Genomic DNA, 22,042 nt, shown 5'->3' with positions numbered 1-22,042 from the left:
CCATGGGTGAGCATGGCCAGCCCATTACCTCTGTCTCCATCGACTCTTTGAACAGAATTCTGGAGAAGCTTCAGCAGTTTCATGCTGGTCAAAGGGCTCTAAGTGAAACATTGCAGCGAATTGAGCAACACCAAACTACTCCAGTAAGGAGCAACAACATTCCCCTAGAAAAGGACAAATATCAAGTCAATTCAGTAGCAAAAAGAGCCCCAAGGACAGATCAATACAGAGAAGACAGAGATTACAGGGATCGACGTAGGCATGACAGAGATCATAGTGAAGATAGGAACAGAGGATACAGAGATTACAGGAGACGCCATAGACCTCCAGATTCGTATGAGTTGAGAGACTATGATGGCAGACCAGATCCACAGGTATTTTGTGACTGGTTAGCTGCTTTAGATGATTATTTTAATTGGTATGATTTGCTTGAGCATAGGAAAATGAGACTAGCACATACCAAGCTAGTGGGACCAGCACATAATTGGTGGAGAACCCAGATGGATTATCCTGACTACCGTGGTAGAGAACCTGTTACATGGGCAGAGATGAAAGAAGATCTGAGTAAGAAATATTTCCCACGGACGTTTAGAGCTCTACAACAAGGTAACTTAAATTCCCATCGACAACATTACCACCAAAAAGCCTTCAAATCTAAAGACAACTTGAAGCCTCCATCAATGAGATTCCGTTTGCAAGTTGAAGAGTGTTGGAAATCTGACATCACCAGTGTTAAATCAGCGGCTGAATACAAATGTACATTGCCAACGGAAATTGAGAGAGCACAAGTTGAAGACAAAGCTGAAGTGATCACAATGAATTGTGATGAAAAGAAAGAGACAATGCCTGGAGCTTCAAAGATGGAAAGTCAACATGCGGAAGATTCTACTGAAGAGGTCTACCTTGAAGAAGTCAAAGTAGACAAAGCTGAAACAGCAGAAGATGAAGAGGTGGTTGAGAATATTCCACAGGAGATCAATGATATTCAAGATGTTGTTCTTGAAGAGGTGGAGCTTGTATCTCAAGTATTAGATGAGAAGGTTGCTAACACTAAAGACTCTATGGATAGGGCATTCACAGTTGGTGCTGATTCAGAGGTAGAGCACATAGAGTTTGTTATGCCACCATGGTTCTTCGAAGAGAAAGCTCCATGCCTTGAAGACTATATTCCTAATGTTCTTGCTTCACCGGAATTCTGTTTGGGGATGGTCAAAGCTGTTGATCACATGTTGATTCCCCCTCATCACTACAAAATTCGAGGACGAATTTTTTCAAGTTGGGGAGAGTTGATGCAGATTCATCACCAAATAGGGCTTGTTTCATTAGAAATAAGTCTAGGGTTGGGTTACATACCTGTTGGGCCTTTGATCCCATGAGTTTCTAATGTAATAGGCCACTTTTCTGGGCCTAAAATAGGGGTACATAGGTTGCATACGGGATTAGCCCAATACTTAGTTTTTATTGTGTGTTTTTAATTGAACCGGTTTAAATTGGTTGCATCCAATTGGTTCAATTGGTCTAATTTAAGTGAAGTGATCCTATTGGCTAAGAGGTTCTTATATCCTATTGGCTACTAGGGAATCTTCTTTATTTTAAGTGTTTTTAAGTCATTAGGGCTAGTTTAAGTTGTTTTTAAGTCATTAGGACTCTATTTTGAGTCTATTTCAGTTTCCTAGTCAGTTTAAGTTAGCTAATAGGTTAAGGATTGGGTTAGGCCATTCCTTTTTAGTGTCTAAGTCTAATTTTGAGTCTTTTATATAAGGTTCTAAAGGGGCCATATATTGAAGACGAATTTGATTAATAAAAACTCAGGAATATCAAGGTGAAGGGATTGGTGGATCTCCAATCGACTCCTTGCATTGTGAAGATCGGGAGGTCTGCTACTTATTTCCTTGCATCTTGTAGATCGGGAGACCCCATTGTTCATCTTCAAAGTTGCTACCATTGAAGATCTCTGCAAATCCAGTAAGTTTCAATCTGAGATTTGATTTCAAACCTTCTTCTTCTAATCTGTCCAGCCATTCCCCTTCATTAGACCTAGTCCAAACTCCCCTCCATCCATCAAACCCTAACCTCCATTAAAACCCTAAATCCAATTATGCCCTAAATTGCAGAATTTTAAAACCTTCCCAAATCCTAACTTCTTTATACCAAAATAACCCCCTAGACCTGCCCATTAATACCCTATAAACCTCTTTCCTAAAATCTGCCCCTAAACCCTAGATCTTACAAACAGTCCATTTTCATAAGGCATCCTACCCAAAACCCTAGAATTCCAACCTCAACCAAATTTGATCCAACTTATACCATTAGACTCATAAAATTCTGCACATCATTACCAAATAAAACCCTAAGTCGAAACCCTAACCATAACCCTAATTCTGCGCTAATTAGCCTAAGCTGTCCCAATCGGCCAGCCTTGTTAAGAGATCCTATTACCCTGGTTCCTAGTGGGATTACTCCTACCTAGGACTACATTATGCTGTTAGTAGTTATATTGTATAATGGATAGGAATGAAAATATCTATGACAACATTGGTTCAGTCGTATACTTTTGGTACTGAGGGAAGCTTTAGTGGATTCATTGCATCAGAGTTTATGTTTTCTTGCTTTTGTTGTTTCTGTTGCTCTTTGGCATGCCTCGTTTCAAAGGAAATGGGTGATGATTAAAAAAGAAGTTTAAACAAAGGGCATTACCATTCAATGGGGCATCATTTTTTGTGGTTGTTGGTTTTTATTTTGTGTATGTGTGTGTGTGTGTGGGGGGGGGGGGGGGTTGTGTTAGAAATGACGTGGTTGTCGTTCATGCATCAGACTGTGGTATTGCCATTGATGAAAATAACATGTTGATGACAAGAAGTGTGTTATATGGCCATGAACTATTGATCTTTTCTACTACTAGTTGTTGCAGTGCATATTTTATTTGTAAGTCACCACTTTAAGGTTGTGTGGTAGTTCTGTGTAGAGCCAAAAATACTGATATTTGGGTCATTGATGAGTGCTGATTTAGTTTAATAAGACTCATAATTTATTGGAATGAGCATTTCATTGATTTTGACAACTAATATTCTTCCATGAAGCGATATTCGAGGTGTTGCTGTTGCTGGTGTTGAAGGAGAACCTGTTAACATCACCGAGGCAGTTACAGAAGCAATAGCTGCTGCCTTTTCTGCGTGGTTATTAGACAAAAAGAGAGCAGATACATCTAGGCGTTTGAAAGTCTCAATTGGCCATGATTCACGGATTTCTGCACAAAAACTACAGGTAGTTTTGTACTTATGTAATGAATATAAAAATTGAGATGATATATTGGGATCATTTGATTTGGTAGTTTTTGATGTTCATACTCCAGGTAATCCATGCAATGCTTCACATGGTCTATCCTTCCTTTCACTTTTTTGTTTTTCCTGAGTTGCCTCCTTACCCCGCTTGTATTAGTTGTAGTGTTTCTGAAACGGAAGGGTCATCACTGTTTCCACCTTTAACAGGGGCTTAATGAAAAACAAAAAATATCAGTGAAGGGCTAATTAGTTGCGTGGACATTTCAATGCCAAAAATTTCCTCTAATGTTTCATTTTTAGATGAAATTCACCTTCGGGTTGAAGATACTCTTGTAGGTTAATATTTTATTGGTTCTTAAAAGGAAACAAGTTGCATATGATGCTGTCTCTACTGGATCGTGTTACTATTCCCAACTGCTAACCTTTTGCCTAATGTTCCATTTGGCTGCAAATTGGAGATATTTCTTCTGTATTTGTATATGTGCAAGGAATGAGAGCTGTTTAAGTTGTCGAACTTAGGCTTGCAAGGAGGGAATAGTTTTCATCTGAGCTCGAATTGCCCATTTGCAACTGCCCATTTGCTGCCTCTAGCTGGCAAAGGTGGCCTTATGAACTATGGTTCTTTCAAGTTCAAAACTAACCTCTAGGGTTCCAGTCCAAAACCCTGACATTTTTAGGTTCTTTGAAATAAAGGAAGGCATTTCTATATGTCCATTGTCTTAATTATTAATTTCTAAGTTGGAAACTAACCTTCCATAGAATCATCAACCAAAACTATATCATCAGTGAATGTAATACACTATTGGACATATGAAGTATGATGTCCTGCGGTGTATGCTGTTTGCTGGTGATATGGATTTGGTTGGTGAGACTTGAGCAGTTGAGTAAATGTTAAGTTGGGAATCATGATGTCAAACTAACATAGATTATATGGAGTGGTTATTATTAATGCTCAAGATATGCCGCAAAGTGATCATATTTATTATAAGTTGAAAACTATCCTTCTACCATTTTTTCCAAGAAATGGCAGGCTTAGCATGGCCCAGCCTACTTTAAAGGCTCAGGTCCACTTTGTTTTAAGTTGTTTTAAGTCTCTCCCTGTTGAACCGGTGGTTTAATCGGTTCAGTTTAAGTTAGATATTTTGTTTATTGTCTTTTAAGTGTTTTAAGTTGGGTCCACTTCCTTTTTTTAAAGACTACTTAGACTATTTAGACTTTAAAAAGGAATGGTGAGTTGTAATAGGAATTGGCTTGGGGGTTTCCTAGCTAGATTCATACACTGCTTTATAGCTTTTATAAATAAAGACAAGGGTGCTCCCATAGCCCAAGATTTGATGTTTTAGTAAAACCTGTTGCGTTGCCTGCATGGAGTGCTTTTTCCTTGTGTGAATCAAGGTTTGATTGGTGTGAATCAAGTCAAAAACTTGCAGTAAGAAGCATAGTTGTCACAGCGGCATGGCAGTCCAAGGCGGTGGAGGCCTGTCTAAGCGCTTAGGCTGTAAAGCGGCTGCCTAAGGGGCGGAGCTTAAGTGATCTAGTGTTAGTTTTCCCCCTCCCCCCCCCCCCCCCAAAAAAAAAAAAAAAAAAAAAAACACTCAATACATGATGGCATGATGCATCATAGTATCATACCTTCTATCATTAAAAATTAAATTTAAGCCACCTCAAGTTATTAAAATGAAAAATCATACATGATACATAAAAATTCAGAATAATCAGACATCATAATGTATAGAAACTAATAAACTATAAAGAATTTCATTACCCAAAAAAAAAAAAAAAAAGATTACAGATGTAGATGTATAATCCCATTAGTGATCATAATTCAGTGATTCACCATTATTCCATTACAAATAAAACAGAGAAGAAGCAGCAGCAGCAGCAGGCAAAGAAGAAGAAGAAGAAGAAGTTAAAAAAAAAAAAAAACAAATAGAGAAGAAGCAGCAGTTTAGTGCATTACAGAGAAGAAGCAGGCAGCATTAAGTCATTAACCAAGCAAAAAAAAAAAAAAAAAAAAGAACAGAGAAGAAGCAGCAATTAAAAAAAAAACAGAGAAGAAGCAGGCAGCAGTAAATCAAGCATGCAAGCAAAAAAAAACAGAGAAGCAGCAGCAGGTTAAAGCATTAAAGAGAAGAAGAAGCAGAGCAGCTATCCAAGCAAAAAAGAAAAAGAGAAGTTAGCAGGCAGCAGCAGCATGCGTTACAAACTACAGAGAAGAAGAAGAGCAGTTAACCAAGCATTCAAGCCAAAAAAAAAAAAAAAAAACCAGAAAAGCAGCAGCAGGTTAGTGCGTTAAAGAGAAGAAGAAGCAGAAGAAGCAGAGCAGCTATCCAAACAAAAAGGAAAAAAGAGAAGCAGCAGCAGGCGATACCAAAAAAAAGAAAAAAAAACAGAGTAGAAGAAGAAGACGACTATGGAGTAGGGGCTACTAACTACTTACCTTGCCGGAGACGGAAAGGTAGGAACTAGGAAGAAGCTTTGCGGCTTTGTGACTTCGTCTGAGTCTAGTTGCCAGAATAGCAGTGCCGGAAAGAGGAACTAGGAAGAAGCTTTGCCGCCTTCGTTTGCTCAGAGTCTTAGACTTCGCAGAGAGAAAAATTGGTCGAGGGTTTTTTACTTTTTGAGAAGTTTTAGGTTTTTAGCTTTTTTTCAGTTTTGTATGATCCCATGTAGCAGCATTACACGAATTGCTTGTACATCAACAAATAAAAAGTAAAGAAACAGAATAAAGGAATAATGCATGAAAAAAAAAAAAAAAAAAAAAAAAAAAACCCACACAAGAGTGGCGGCCAACTTGACCACATGGCGCCCCAAGGCGTCGCTTTAACTGCCTTGGCGACGCCTAGTTGGTCAAGGCTCCCGCCTTTCGTGACTCTCATAAAGCGTACCATCGCTTATCACATGGATTCCCAGTTGGACGCCAAGGCGGCGCCTAGGCAACACCTTGACAACTGTGGTAAGAAGCCCAGGTGCCATTGTTCTTTATTTGTCATTCATTAAGGTACTATTCTGTCCATATAATTTCTGCAATTCTGTCCAGTTAGCTCCTGCGATTCCTACCTTCGAGTAAACTCTGATTTCAGAAATCTTCAATCGATGTTGCTGTTTCCAGACCCTGATTCTATTGCTGTTTGGTGTAGTCCTACTTTGAGTGGGATTGGGTTTGCTGGTTTGAATGCTGAAGTTGATTCCCCTCATACATTGATCGGTTTCATTTGATTTTAATATCATACATCAAATTTTAATTGGCATTCTGTAATCTGATCATTCATCTGAATTGTAGTTTTACAGATTTGACTGTCCTAGTGTCTCTAGGAATCGTCCATAATTTCTGATCCAGCCATTGGATCAAGCTGAGATTTTCAGCAAGGTTCAGACCCTCTAAAAAGAGAATTCGATCAGGTTTATAGCCTGATCTGATTATTTGATTTGATTCTATATGTTTTCTCCTATTGCTGGAATTTTATCTCTCTGTGTTGTTAGTGCTGGTTTATCAATTAAATCGTGTTGTAAATGGGTACAAGAGAAGAATTGTCTTATTGTCTTATAGAGAAAATTTGGTCTTGTATTCATTCTAAAATATTCTCCTCCATATTATAAATAAAGTGGGCCTTTATCACATTAGACACAAGTCATAATTTTCCCAATCTTGAACATGTTATCAGAGTGGGATCTTCCAACCCCAATCGGTTTATTGGTTTCTCTCTCTTTTTCATTTTTTCCCATTATCGCCACCATCGAGCACTACTCCATCTAGCCTTTCCGCCACCAATCACCACCTGCTTCCCTCCCGAGTTCTCCCGGCGGCTCTCTCTCCTCCTCTAGCGTCACCGAGAGTCGGCGAGAGGTAGCACCGCCGTCACCACCACCCTCGGTGGCTCTCTTTTAAGCCAGAGCCACCGAGGGCACCTCTTTTTTTTTTCCCTCCTTGGTTCGATCAGCTCTGCTGTAAACGAGCTGCTCCGATTTTTTTGGTTGTTCTTCGTGGGATTGGTTCGTGAATTGATTCTTCATCCTCTTATGGCGATTTCTCAGGGTAATCCTTGCTTTTCTTCATAAGTTTCATAAACTTTTCAGGGCAAATCCTTGCTTGTTCGATTTTTATTTTGGAGACTCCTACCATTTTTTGTCTCCCTTATGATTAAAAGCCACACGCTTTATTATGCCAGGGACATCTGAGATCTCTTCTACATCTTACTAGGATGAATGTTTCTCCTCAAAAAATTATTTTTCCTTTCCAATGTGTTCTGTTAAATTGAATGGCACAAATTATTTGATGTGGTCATGTTCATGCTTTATTTCTATTCTCTCTCATGGATTTTATGGGTATCTTACTAGAGATGCCGCGAAGCCTGTTTCTGTTGGTGCAACCCTTGATAAATGTGAATGTGAGAATTCCTCTGTTATGGCTTTTCTTATCAATTCCATGCAACCACAAATTGCCCGGGGCTATCTTCTTCTTGATTCGGCTGCCAAGATTTGGAAAGCTGCCCAAGATTCATACTCCCAAGTTGGGAACGATGCCCAGGGCTATGAACTCCACAAGAAAGTCCATGAATTGAAACAAAAGAACTTACTCTATCACCATACTATGCTAAGTTACGAAGCCTGTGGCAGGACTTAGATTTTTATGAAGAGTTTCAAGCTGCCGCAACAGTAGACGCAACCAATTTCAAGAAACATGAGGACAAACTTCGAGTTTATGACTTCTTGGCAGGCCTTAATATTGAGTATGATCAGATTCATGCACCGGTGCTTAGTCGTGATCCTTTTCCTATTGTAGAACAAGCTTATTCTATGATCCAATTGGAGGATAGCCTCCGTTCTGTTATGCTTCCACAGCCTACATCGACAACTCCAGAGCGATCAGCTCTTTTTTCTAGTAACCAGCCTCGTGGTGAGCCCTCACAGACTAGTAGTTCCTCATCTGAGAAGGCTCTGGTGAAGTGTGAATACTGTGGCAAGGAGCGTCTCACCAAGGAATATTATGGTCGGCTTGCAGATGGTTCTGGCCGTGGTCGTGGTTGCTTCAACTCAACCTAGATCAATCAGACCGAGACAGCCAGACCTGCTCTCCCTACACTTGCTACTGCTGCACCCGGTTCCTCTTTGTCTCCAGATGAGCTTACTATCTTCAGGCGTCTTCTCTCGTATGGATCAGCCAGCATCTGCTTCCATTGCTGCCCTTGCTGCTCCTCACAGTGCCAGTTTAGGTATTCATTTTGTCGGTCTTGGTATGTTCGTTGAACACTCTGTCTGATCACATGATTGGTTCGTCTAACCTATTTTTCCAATATTCTCCATGTTCTGGTAAAGACAAGGTTCAAGTGGTTGATGGGTCCCTCTCCCCTATCTCTGGAAAGGGTTCCATCTAGTGTTCTCCCTCTTTATCTCTTTCCTCTATTTTACATGTTCCTAATTTTTCTACTAACCTTTTGTCCATTAGTAGTCAATCTCAATTGCAAAGTCACCTTTTATCCTTCTCATTGTGTTTTTCAGGATCTGGTGACAGGGGCAACGATTGGCTCTGGTAGGGTGCAGAATAGTCTGTATCTACTTGATGAAGACTCGTCTCCGGTCTCTAGTCAGGCTCTTTAGATGGTGTCTCCTACCCATTCGGACCTACTTCAATGCCATAGGTGTTTGGTCATCCCCCTTTAGGAACATTAGCTCGCATTGTAAATTGAGTGATTTTTTCTGTGAGGCTTGTGTTTTGGCCAAACAAACTCGATCAGTTTTTTGTAGTTCAAATAAAAAAGTAATACTATTTTTTCTTTAATACACTCTAATATTTGGGGCCCTTCTCGTTGTACTTCTATTACAGGCTTCCGTTGGTTTGTCACTTTTGTTGAATGTCATTCTAGAACTACTTAGATTTTATTTAATGCGGATCAAGGGCGAAGTTTTTTCTTGCTTCCAACACTTCCATTGTATGGTTCAGACCTAGTTTACTGCCACAATTAAGATACTGCTCCGTGACAATAGTTGAGAATACATGGAGAGTTCTTCTTCCGTCTTACAACAGGCTACCTCTGTTGATTGGTCACAGTCTGTCAACACCGCCATCTCCCATTGGCTCCTTGACAAACTCACTTCTCACTTTACTGACCAACCCCTCCTTCATTGGGACAAAAGCCCTCGTTGGTGTTCTATCCAACTAACTAATCCTAACACGATTATTCGGGTAAAACCCATCCTCTACATCAAAGCCGATATCGACGAATTCGATAAACAGATTTCGAATTATTGGCTCTCCGACTTATTGAACCTTCAACAAGTCCTCACTCTTGCCCTGCTTTTATGGTACGCAATCATGCGGAAATAAAACGTGGCAAAGCCCGTATGGTTATAAACTATAAACGTTTAAACCAGAATATTGTCTTCGACGGATATTTCATCCCTCGCAAAGACGTTCTTATCCACCGTGCCAAACAGGCTAAGATTTACAGTAAGTTTGACTTAAAATCTGGCTTCTGGCAAATTAAGCTTACTGAGGATTCCAAACCTCTCACAGCTTTCTCTACTCCTTTTAATCGCCATTTCCAATGGACGGTTATGCCCTTCGGATTATGTACTGCCCCTCAAGTTTTCCAACGATGGATTGACTCCATCTTCGGTTCTCTTTCTTTTTGTGTGGCGTATATAGACGACATTCTTGTCTTCTCCGAGGTGAGGTTGAAACTGACATCTTCTGCAAGCTTGTCAGGGTGATGGTAACCACAAAACTCAGATTTTAAGAGCTTCATGAATTCGACCAAGACCTTCTCTGGGTTAGAGACATAGGTCAGAAGGGTTGTTTTGGCAACTTTCCCATCTTCTGTTTGGTCAAACTTTTTAATAAATTGCAAGGTTGCTCGCTCTCTTATGTTCGAAATGCATGTCCCTACTCAATTTTGGAGTGATGATAATAGCCTTCCTCATTAATCAGATTGTCACACCCCGGCCCGGTTTATAAAGGCCAAGTGTGACTGGATGTCTCTGACATCCAACCAACCCACCAGGATCGTAAGTGTTGTACTCTATTCGCAATCATATTCACAAATACAGAATTTAAATGCAGCGGAAGCAATTAAATATAGAATTAAGGCAGTAAATAAGGAACAACTAATGATAAACTGTCATATATATATAAGTGAAGAGAAAGTGAGTTACAACGCCACACCACAGTAGTAGAAACAAAAAGACATATCTACACAAGTCGAGTACAAAAGTGTATAATAAAAAGATGGAGGAAGTCTGATCTAGCAAACAACTCAGGAGAAAGCACAGTCGTCGCACGAAGCATCTTGCTCCACTACCAGAGGAGTGTCAACTCCATAAGCTGAAGGAGTGTCTTGAGCAGAAGAAACTCCCACAGAAGCACCAGAAACAGCAGTAGTAACATCATCTGAAAAATAGGGACGTCCAAGGGGGTGAGCTCCACTGAGCCCAGTAAGGAAATGCATGCAAACACATACAACAATCCATGATGAATGTCCTAAACAAGTATGCTCCTAGCGTGTATACCAAGTCAAATGAGGTATAAGTACTACTGTAATAGAATACTAGCCTCGGTCCCGAAAACACATAACCAGACGCCGGTCACCCGAGTGAAAGCATTCTACTACGGTGGAGACCTGGTAGCTCAGGCATCATACATCTGACGCTAATGAACCCCCAGTGACCACCCCTACTGTTTATTCCCACAGTGGAGTATACACGCTAACATGGGACAGTGAATGGCATTCCAGAATTTACCCTTCGGACCTACCACGGGTTATCCAACACCTCTTCCCTTACTGGTAAGGGATGTAGTACTGGGTAATGAGAAATCCTAACCCAATGCAGTCTATCATGATGGCACATGTATTATAGAACAATTGTAAAGTAACCAATGCACCATTATCATCATTTATACAATTTGAAGTAAATATCAATGCAATGCAACATGATAATGCATCCTGAGTTATAATTATGATGCATGACATGACATACTGAACAAGAAGTAATTAAGTCAATAAACACGCCAGAAATTAAGTCAAATTCCCTTACCTGGTACGGCAGACTAGCCTAAGCCAATAACCCTCCAATGATCCAGGCAAAATAGACAAAGAATAGGGTTTACAACCCTGATTATCAAACAAACAACAAATATCAGGTTTTGAAAGAGTTCTAGGTCAAACCCTAAGAGTCTAGCTCGACGAACACACCAAAATGGGCAGCCGGATTCAAACTGCTAGAGGGCCGGACGACCGGCCCTAGGCCTTCAACTCCATCCCGCTGCCAAGTCAGATTTGGGGTTTTTGCCCCAGATGCATGGATCTTGACATGCAGGCATCCAATTTCATGTTCTTACCCTATTCTAAGGTGGGTCAATACAAATTTATGGTTTAATTTAAAAAACCACAATTAATTTGGGGGGTTTTTAATTAATGAATTACAATTACCCATTTAGGGTTTAATAAACTAAAAAGTTCAGCTGTAATTTATAGAACAACATATAATTCACAGCCTAATTTAATGTCTAAACCATCATTAGATCCAATTCAAGGGTCAGAGGGTAGGTCTTGGTCTAATAAACTTATAATTGTTGAGGTTTAATAGCAGAATTTGTTATAAAAGTCAATTAGAGATAGAGAAATTAGGAGAAGAAGATGGGAACAGCAGAAATTTCAGCTTACCTAAGTTCAGCAGTGAGAAGGGATGAAGGCAGCCTTAGTCTTGTGCAGCAAGGACTCCAAAGAATGTCCAAAAGCTCCAATTTAGTTAGAGAAGCACAGTCCCAACATGCAGTCCATCTCTTCCCTTCTTCTTCTTCTCTTTTCTCCTTCTTTTCTATGTCTTCTCTAAGCTTCCCTAAAGTTGAATCGGTTTCTTATGTCTTGGGATTTGTAAATAGTGAAAATAGGTTTATATTTATAGTGGTTTAGTTAGGATATGCTTGCTTAGTTAAACAAAAATCTGTTTTTATAATCTACTTCTTAAAACAGATTTTTAATTATAATTAGTTGTTAATTATCTTCTTTTAATTATAAAATGATGCCATATGACATCAGGGGTAATCCAAGCATGGGTAACTACTGGGAACTGGATTCCCCATTGGGGATGTGGGTCCCACAGAGGTAAATTACTAATCTACCCCTATAACTCTAATTGATCAATATAATCCAATATAAAATACAAGTAAATAGTACTTACAATAGGTTTAATTGATAGAGAGGTTTTGCATGTTGTCCAGCTAGCAGATCCGATACAGATAGCTTTTATGCGGGGTTCCATCAGGGTCCTCTGACTCCAGAAGAGCAAGTTGGGAAGATTCCTTGGAATCCTCCATAGGTGTGTCGAGGGATTGATCTATGTCCTCGACAGATGCAGCCTACAGCATCGAAGCAACCATGGACACAGAATTGGAACCTGAAATCACACAAGTTCCAAAGTTTAAATTTACAGTGGTTTTCACACTCCCCCCTCCTTATTAGAATTTCGTCCTCGAAATTGACGTACCTGGGAGGTCGAAGAGGTAAGGGTATCTCTCTTTCATCAAGTCTTCCCTTTCCCAAGATGCTTCAGCTGCGGAGTGGTTACTCCACCTGACTTTAACAAAAGAGATGGTTCGATTCCTCAGGTTGTGTTCCTTTCTATCAATAATCTCCTCAGGCACCTCTTCATAAGTCAAATCAGCTATGAGTTCAGTTGGTTGCTGAGGTAATAGATTTGTCGAATCAGGAATGTATTGTCTCAACATAGAGACATGAAATACATCATGTACACGGGCAAGTGATGGGGGCAGTGCAAGCTGATAGGCCACTGCACCAACTCTGGCTATAATACATAGCTCTTCTGTCTGGACTGTGCAGCCTTGATCTTTTCTCTTATCAGGTCTACCTTCTCACAGGTCTTTTGGATCAGCTTAGGGCCCAATATACGTCGCTCTCCAACTTCATCCTAGTATAGTGGAGTACGACATGTCTTACCATACAGTGCTTTGAAGGGAGTCATCTCAATAGATGCATGATAGCTGTTATTATAAGCAAACTCTATCAGGGATAGATGTTCATCCCAACTGCCACTCATCTCAAGTACACATGCCCTGAGCATGTCTTCTAAAGTCTGGATTGTCCTCTATGACTGTCCATCCGTCTCAGGATGATGTGTTGAACTATGGCTCAACTCTGTACCCATAGCCTTCTATAGACTCTTCCAGAACCTAGAAGTAAACCTGGGGTCTTTGTCAGACACAATGTTCACTGGTACTCCATGTAATATGATAATATTATCTACATACAACTTAGCCAGTTGATCCATGGAGTAGGTAATCTTCATTGGAATGAAATGGGCTGTCTTGGTCAATCTGTCCACAATAACCCAGATGGTATCCATTCCCTTCTTAGTGCGAGGAAGACCAGTGACAAAGTCCATGGTTATGTTCTCCCATTTCCACTCTGGTATGGCTAGGGGTTGCAGAAGTCCCTGTGGTCAGTGTCTGACAGCCTTACCTTACTGACAAGTTGAACATTTAGAGACATAGGTTGCCACATCATACTTCATTCCACGCCACCACAAGTACTGTTTCAGATCTCGGTACATATTTGTACCACCTGAATGCACAGAGTAAGGAGATTGATGGGCCTCTTGCAAGACCAGATTCTTTAAGTGACTATTAGCAGGTACACATAGTCTGTCTCTGAACATCAGAACTCCATCAGTTGTCACTATGAAATTTATATCCTTCTGTGTCCCAGCATGAATACTACTTACAATGTTCTAGAACTCTTCATCAGAAGACTGGGCTGCAAAGATCTGGGCTCGCAGTGATGGCTGCACCATCAATACTGAAAGTAATTCTTCAGTCTCCCCAAATATAAGTTCCACATTCAATGCATGTAAGTCCTTCAGAATTTCATCATTAATCACTATTCTGCCTGTTGCCCAATCAGAGGACTTTCTGCTGAGTGCATCTGCCACAACATTGGCTTTCCCTGGGTGATATAAGATATCAAACTCATAATCATTAATGAGTTCAAGCCATCTTCTTTGCCTCATGTTTAACTCCTTCTGAGTGAAGAAGTATTTCAAGCTCTTGTGGTCTGTGAAGATCTCAATCTTCTCACCATACAGGTAATGCATCCACATCTTCAATGTAAACACAACTGCTGCCAGTTCTAGGTCATGTGTAGGATAGTTCTTTTCATGGTCCTTTAACTGTCGAGAACCATAGGCAATTACCTTCCCATTCTGCATCAACACACATCCTAGCCTTGTCTTGGAGGCATCTGTATACACTACCATCCCCTCAGTTCCTTCAAGAAGAACAAGAACTGGGGCTGTCACCAATCTCTGCTTTAACTCTTGAGAACTGTTTTCACAGTCTTCATTCCACTCAAACTTGGCACCCTTTTTAGTGAGCTGTGTCATGGGCATAGCTATCTTTGAGAAGTTCTCTATGAACCTTCTATAGTATCCAGCTAACCCCAGAAAACTTCTTATTTTTGTCACAGTTTTGGGACTCTCCCAATTCACCATAGCTTCAACCTTCCCTGGGTCTACTTCAATCCCTCTGGCTGAAATTACATGGCCTAAAAACCCAACCTGAGGCAACCAAAATTCACACTTGCTGAATTTTGCATAAAGTTGCTTTTTTCTCAGTCTTTGCAGAACAAATCTCAAGTGCTGGGCATACTCTTCCTCATTCTTGGAGTAAACCAAGATGTCATCAATAAAGACTATCACAAATTTGTCCAAGACATCATGGAACACTCTATTCATTAAGGCCATAAAGGCTGCTGGAGCATTTGTAAGGCCAAAAGACATCACCAGGAACTCATAATGTCCATATCGAGTCCTGAAAGCCGTCTTACTAACATCGGCTTCCTTGATTCGAAGCTGATGGTACCCTGATCTGAGATCTATCTTCGAAAAGACTTGGGCACCCTGAAGTTGATCAAAAAAATCATCAATCCTTGGCAAGGGATATTTATTCTTTGTTGTCAACTTATTCAGCTCCCTGTAATCTATGCACATCCACATGGAGCCATCCTTCTTCACAAATAACACTGGAGCGCCCCAAGGTGAGATACTCGGTCTTATAAACCCCTTCTTCAACAAGTCTTGCAGCTGAGCCTATAATTCTTTCAATTCACTGGGCGCCATTCTGTAAGGTGCTTTAGATACCGGCGCCGCTCCAGGTACTAGATCAATCACAAACTCATGCTCCCTTGGTGGAGGTGGACTTGTCAAATCATCAGGGAACACATCAGGAAATTCCCAAACAATAGGGATCTCTGATATAGGCCTAACCTGTGTTCTGGTATCCTTAACCGACACAAGGTATCCCTGGCATCCCTTGTCTAACATCTTCTTCGTCTTCAAGGCTGAAATCACCATCTTTCTGGGTCTTTTCTTCTTATCACCCACAAAGATGAATCCCTTCTCGCCTCTTGGCTAGAATTCAATCTTCCTTTCAGCACACATGGTATAAAATCTCGCGAAATATTGGCGATATATCGCCATATTTCGTGAATCTCGATATGTCCGAGATACGAAACACTTCCGAAACATAAAAATACAATATCTCGTTGATATATCGTGATATATCGACGATATATCGTAGATCTCACGATATATCGCGAGATCTCACGATATATCGCGAGATATTGTAAAAGTGACAAATAGTGTCACATTAAGAGCCTTATAATTCCATATTTCGCAGCTCTTGGTCGATATTTCGACCGAGAGCTGCTGAAATTCAAATTTTCTCTCTTCTTTCTCCCTTCCAAGCCTCATCCAAGCATTGTTGAAGCTCCTTGTCGCCGGGAAGACGTCGTAGGGTCATCTAAGCTCATCATCCAAGCCTATTTTCATTATTTAAGGTAAATTCTATTTCTCTAAAACTATGTTTTTTAAAAAAATTTTGTACAAATGTTGTTGGATGTTGATGATATTAATATATGTTAGACACCGGAGGCCGATCTAGACCTCACGGTGTCGAAATTTTTTTCCCATATGTATTTTTTTTTATTTTTTTTTTGGTTTTAAAAATTCATTTTCCTACAACTAAAATAGGAAATAATTAGGGGTAATATGACTTAGATGGTAATGAATTAAATATATGTTAGGCACCAATGGCCGATCTACGGCTTCACAGTGTCGGATTTATTTTTCTGCTCTTAAATAATTCTTTTAATTTTTGAAAATTAAGAAAAATATATAAAAAATAAAAAAAACAGAAATAAATAAGGAAAAATATGAGTTTTAAGTTTAAAAAATAATGAAAAAATATGAAAGTTATTTCTATATGTTTTGAGATGCATTACATGTATATTATGTTTACTAATTTTTGGTTTTGTTGTGTTAGGTCAATACTTATATTAACATTATATATAAAAAATTGGTTTTAATTATGTGAAAAATATAAGGGTTAGGGGAAAAATATTAAATAACTATACAAGTGTATTAGTAATCTAAAAGTGTCAATTGAAGTGCATCTACATTAAGTTTTTTAATTATTTGTGTTACTTACATTGCAGTAAACAAGTATCATTATGGCGGATCGTGATAGACAACGTGCGAAGGGCAAGCAAAAGGTGGGGGAAAGTAGTCAACAAAAGGGGCGGAGGGAACAAAGAGAACAGAGGGGACAAGAGAGACCAGCCAGCCAAGATAGGGTGACATTGCATGGTTACATGGTACTCCCATTGATGGGGATAAGAGAAAATCTATATGTAACTATTGTCACATGTAATTTATGGGAGGTGGGTCCAGTGACTTAAACAACATCATTTGGAGGATCTAAAGATGTTGTAGGTTGTCATATGGTCCCCTCTTGAAGTAGCTAGGGAGATTGGTGATAGTTTGAGGAAAGAAAGAAGAGGAAGGCTGACAAGCAAAGGATAAGAGAACAACTTGAGGATACAGTGAGGAGTTCGATGGGAGGAGGAAGACGATACAATGATGATGATGATGATGATGATGATGATGATGATGATGACTCCTCCGATGATGATGACATTGCGATGCACTGATGACATCTGAAAAGGAGAGGAGGCTAGGGATTTTAGGCGGACTGTTTCGAGGAGCGAGTAAGTTTTCAAGATGATCGTGAGAGACAAAGAGTAGGGGGTAGTGGAGGAGGTGGCGAGTTCTAGAGGTCCTAGAACTTTGAATCCTTTTAAAAGATCACAAAGTGTGAGGCAACCCAACACCTCTACCGATGCAGTACCACCATCAACATCGATCCTAAATTGCATAAGAAGAAAGGAAGCGATCGACCAGAATCAAAGGCGTGGAAGGGGATGAAGGGATTGGTTAAAGAATCAATAGCTAAGTGGATGCTATACCATACCATCCCAGCAAACACTGCACAAGGCCCCCATTATGATACAATGATAGATACCATTGCAGAGGCTAGCCCAGGATTCAAGGGCCCCACCCCATATGAGGTAATGAATGTTTATCTACCTCAACAAAAGAGTGAGATTGATGAGTACATTAGTGAGATGAGTAATATGTGGGAGACATATGGGGTGACTATAATGGCAGATGGATGGACTAGGCCTACAAGAAAGTCCATCATCAATTTCATGGTTTATTGTGATGGGAGGACAGTGTTCCTCAAATCTGTGGATGCATCGAAAGAGATAAAGGATGCAAAATATATTTCTGATTGTTAAAGGAAGTAGTGGAAAAAGATGTGGGTATTGAGAATGTTGTCAGTTATAGACTGATGGAAGTAACTTCAAGCTGGCCGGTGAGAAGATGATGAACAATAGTAAGTACCGGCTCTTACGGACTCCTTGTGCAGCCCATTGCATTGACTTAATGCTAAAAGATATGGGAAAGTTAAAGTTGGTGAAGACTGTGGTTGAAAGTGCAAGACAAGTCACCAACTTTGTATACAACCACTCCTATGCACTCAATCTATTGAGGGAAAAATGTGGGGGTGACTTGGTTAGGCCTGACATCACAAGATTTGCCACCAACTACATTGCTCTCAAAAGCATCGAGACAAAGAAGGCCGGGTTGAGAAGCATGTTTGCTTCTGAGGAGTGGTTTGAATGGAAGGGTTCCAAGACTGCAAATGGGAGGGAAGCCAAACAACGATGTCATCTCGAGGACTTACGGACCAAACTAAGCAAAGTGGTGAAAGTTTTAGAGCCGGTAGTTAAAGTTCTACACGTTCTTGACTCTCGCTCGAAGGGCCCAACCATGCCAGTCCTATATCTTTGATAGACTTGATGAAAGATAGTGTCTATAGTGTGGTTCCTCGCGATGTAAACACTTCTTAGATATCATAAATGCTCATTGGGAGAATCAACTTATGCATCCATTGCATAAAAATTTGGTGAGTAAATTTGTTTTATGTTTACTAATTCATAGTATTATTATTTACTAATTACCTATGCATTTGAAATACCTCTATTCTATATGTCATATTTCAGCATACTATTTGAACCCTAAGTATCGATATAACAATAGGCTTGGGTTGGAAACTCGACTTATTGATCTTTGTGAAACAAGTAGTGAAGAAGTTGGAGCCAAATGGTGCCTGAAGCAATTTGCAACAATGAAGTGAGTTCATTTGGAAACTTAATTTATTCATGCTTTCAAATAAGTAGTGAAGAAGTACTTACTAATTTTCCACATGGGTATAGATCAAGGTATTTAGGGATGCATTGGGAAGTTTTGGGCCGAGGCTGCGATCTGAGGCGAGCACGTGGTGATGTTGGTAATTCTTTTAAGTTTTAAATTACATATGTATTGAAATTTGAAAGTTGAAAGTTGAACAGACATTTGACACGTCTTTTTGTTGTAAACTTGTAATGCATTGAATGGTGGGTGTTGTATGGGGAATCGGTGAAAACTTAAGAAGAATAGCAATTAAAGTCCTTGCCCAAACATGTTACGCATCCGGTTGTGAGAGGCTGGAGTACCTTTGCACTCATCCACTCCAAGAGGCGCAGCAGTTGGGGTCTCAACGTTTATCGACATGGTGTATGTGCTCAACTTGAGGCTGAAAGCGCAAACATACGCATGGGACATGTGGGACGAAGGGGTACCATTGATCTAGCGACATCTTTCAGTTGACTCGGGCGATGAGGACCCTATTGTGGATTGGGTGAGGATAGAGGTGAGCCGTGTTGGATGAGGAGGGAGGTAGGCCCGACCCCATGATAGCTTCCGAGATTGGTGCGATGTGGGCGAGTATATGGTGACGAGGGTCGGATACATGCGAGGAAGCCTCACCCATACCATTCCAGCCCACTGGTGGCAATGTTGCGATGATGAAGACTGGTCTAAGTCCTCGAATGATGATGATGATGATGGTGATGATGGTGATCTTGGTGGTGGTGATGGTGATCTTGGTGGTGGTAATCTTGGTGGTGGTGATGTTGGTGGTGGTGATCTTTGGTGAAGAATTTGACGGCATGCGAGGCGTTATGTGGTGGGCGAGGCCCGAGGATACGGCACTGTAGAGCCACTCCGATTCACCTGGAGAGACACGTTTGATCATGTCACACAAGATACGGACCACGGAGCACGTGCCCCCGCACCCCCACCCTCGAGAGGCCCCCTACATATATACAATAGGAAGCGTAGGGGTCGACAAACATAGTTGCAACCTGATCACCTGGACATTGATAACCTATCTAGCTCTGTTGGTGGTTTGAGTATGGGTGATAGGGAGGGAGGACCGACTGGACATTGGCGTGCCCCATCTTTTGGCACGCATACCCACTCCATTGGCATCGGATTATGGTGCATCACAACCTTACGGTGGATATGGATATGGATCATCATCATATGGGCGATTTAGTGGGGTAGGGGACTATGACTACGTCCAGTCCAGGGACATCTTGGATCATCTTTTGTAGATAACATCTTTGCATACCCTAGCGGACCTAGCTACCAACCTCACCAGCCATACATGCAGCCAATGCCATCGCCTCTTGCGCCGGCGCCAACATCATATCATAGTGGATCATCTTCTTCACGGACTAGATCGATTGGTAACCCTAGTTTATATCCTAGGATAGGTTACCTACAGTATGTTGATGATTCCATTTACTCAACACTTGTGGATGACTACACTCGTTTCTTCTCCGATTCTATACCGTGGTCCACATATATCCTTCAAACAGAGAGCAATGGATGTCGACTCCAGCGAGGCATGAGTGGGATTGATCCAGGGAGGCACAATAACTACTATTAGCAGTTTAGCACTTGTAATTTGTAACTTAAGTTGTGATTTCATTAATCCATGTGTATTTAACTATTTATACATTAGGGTCAGCGACCGTATGTCAATTAAGGGTGCAAGCCCAAAACACCAATTTGAATTCACATTTTTACAATTTTATGGTTTAAATGTGTTTATTAAGCTTAAATAAGGCTGTCCATGAAGTTTCAGGCCTAGATATGGCCAAATACCCCCCGAGATGGACCCCCGAAATATTGCAGAAAAAATGCAATATCTCGGGCATATTTCGCGATATCTCGGATATTTCGGATATCTCGGTAGGCCCGAGATACCGATATATCGCGAGATATAGTACTATGTCAGCACACAGCACGTTAGCCTTGTATGCTGCCAACCAATCCATCCCTAATATGACATCAAAGTCAGTCATATCGAGCTGAATCAGATGGGCATTCATGTCTCTGCCAGCAATCCTTACAGCACACGGCTCATACAATGTATTCAGGTCTATCCTTGCCCCAGTAGGTGTACTAACTGCTAGACCCTTTGTCAAACACTTAGGTGATACACCTGTCCTCTTAGCAAATGACGGAGACACAAAGGAATGTGTCGCTCCCGTATAAAACAAGGTGTATGCTGGTGTGGAACAGATAAGAATGGTACCTATATGCCATGACTTGATGATTATACATGCATGATATCAATCATTAAAATACAATGAGGTATAAGTTTAGAATGATACAAGTGACCACAGCCTGGTTAGCCTCAGCCTTACTAGCAGTTACAGAATAGACCCGGCCCTGAGGCTTACTGGCTGGCTGGCGAGCAGGAAGTACAGGTCTCCTGTGGAAGCATGTCCTGGATGTATGACCCATCTGACCACAGGTGTAGCATTTAAAGTGTGTAGTGCTTGCTGGAGCTACTGCATCTGTCGCCTTGGTACTAGGGTTAGCAGACACGGGCCTGGACACTGATGACTCGGACTCGCTTCTCCGTGGCAAGGCTGGAGCTGTGCTAGGACCAGAAGATCTAGTAAACTTGCTGAATCCTCTATCAAAGAAAGGTGCTGCTCTCTTGCCAGATGCCTGACTCATATGACAAGCATCTCTCTGCTTATCCTCAACTCTCTTGGCTAGTTGAACTATCTCAGAATATCCCTGATTCACTCTGGTAGTCATAATGGAGGCAATCTGCGGCCTCAAACCATCCTCAAACTTTTGTGCTTTGGCTTCATCATTATTAAGATGTGGGGGAGCAAAGAAAAACAACTCCTCAAACTTCTGCTGATACTCCAGTACTGACTTTGGCCCCTAAGTCAACGCAGCTAATTTAATTTCCTTCTTCTTTCGCACACTAGTAGGGAAGTAGTTCGCGAAGAATGCTTGTTTGAAGATCTTCCATGTCAAAACAGGGTGAGCAGCCTCTAAGATAGGCCTAGTTGTCTCCCACCAAGCCTCTGCTTCATACTGGAGTTTGTATCCAGCACAAGTGAGTTTCTGCTCGTCAGTACAGCCCAGAAACTTGAAAGCTTTCTCCATCTCCTTAACCCACTTCACGGGCTGCAATGTATCTCTACTGATTCCAG

General features: G+C 40.9%; 1 protein-coding gene across 3 annotated transcripts in view; it reads left to right on the top strand.

Moving 5' to 3' along the window:
• LOC122655839 (phosphoglucomutase-like) overlaps window positions 1-22,042 on the top strand; it is a 54,553-nt gene that overhangs the window by 5,545 nt on the left and 26,966 nt on the right. For all 3 annotated transcript variants that reach the window (XM_043850200.1, XM_043850201.1, XM_043850202.1), the window contains one exon: window positions 3,081-3,264. In XM_043850200.1, the coding sequence (XP_043706135.1) occupies window positions 3,081-3,264 (184 nt within the window). The remainder of the gene's footprint in view (window positions 1-3,080; window positions 3,265-22,042) is intronic.

Source organism: Telopea speciosissima, chromosome 3 (assembly GCF_018873765.1).
Source record: "Telopea speciosissima isolate NSW1024214 ecotype Mountain lineage chromosome 3, Tspe_v1, whole genome shotgun sequence".
NCBI classification, from domain to species: domain Eukaryota; kingdom Viridiplantae; phylum Streptophyta; class Magnoliopsida; order Proteales; family Proteaceae; genus Telopea; species Telopea speciosissima.
Note: the sequence above shows the minus strand (reverse complement) of the source record. Positions and strands in the feature narration are given on the sequence as shown.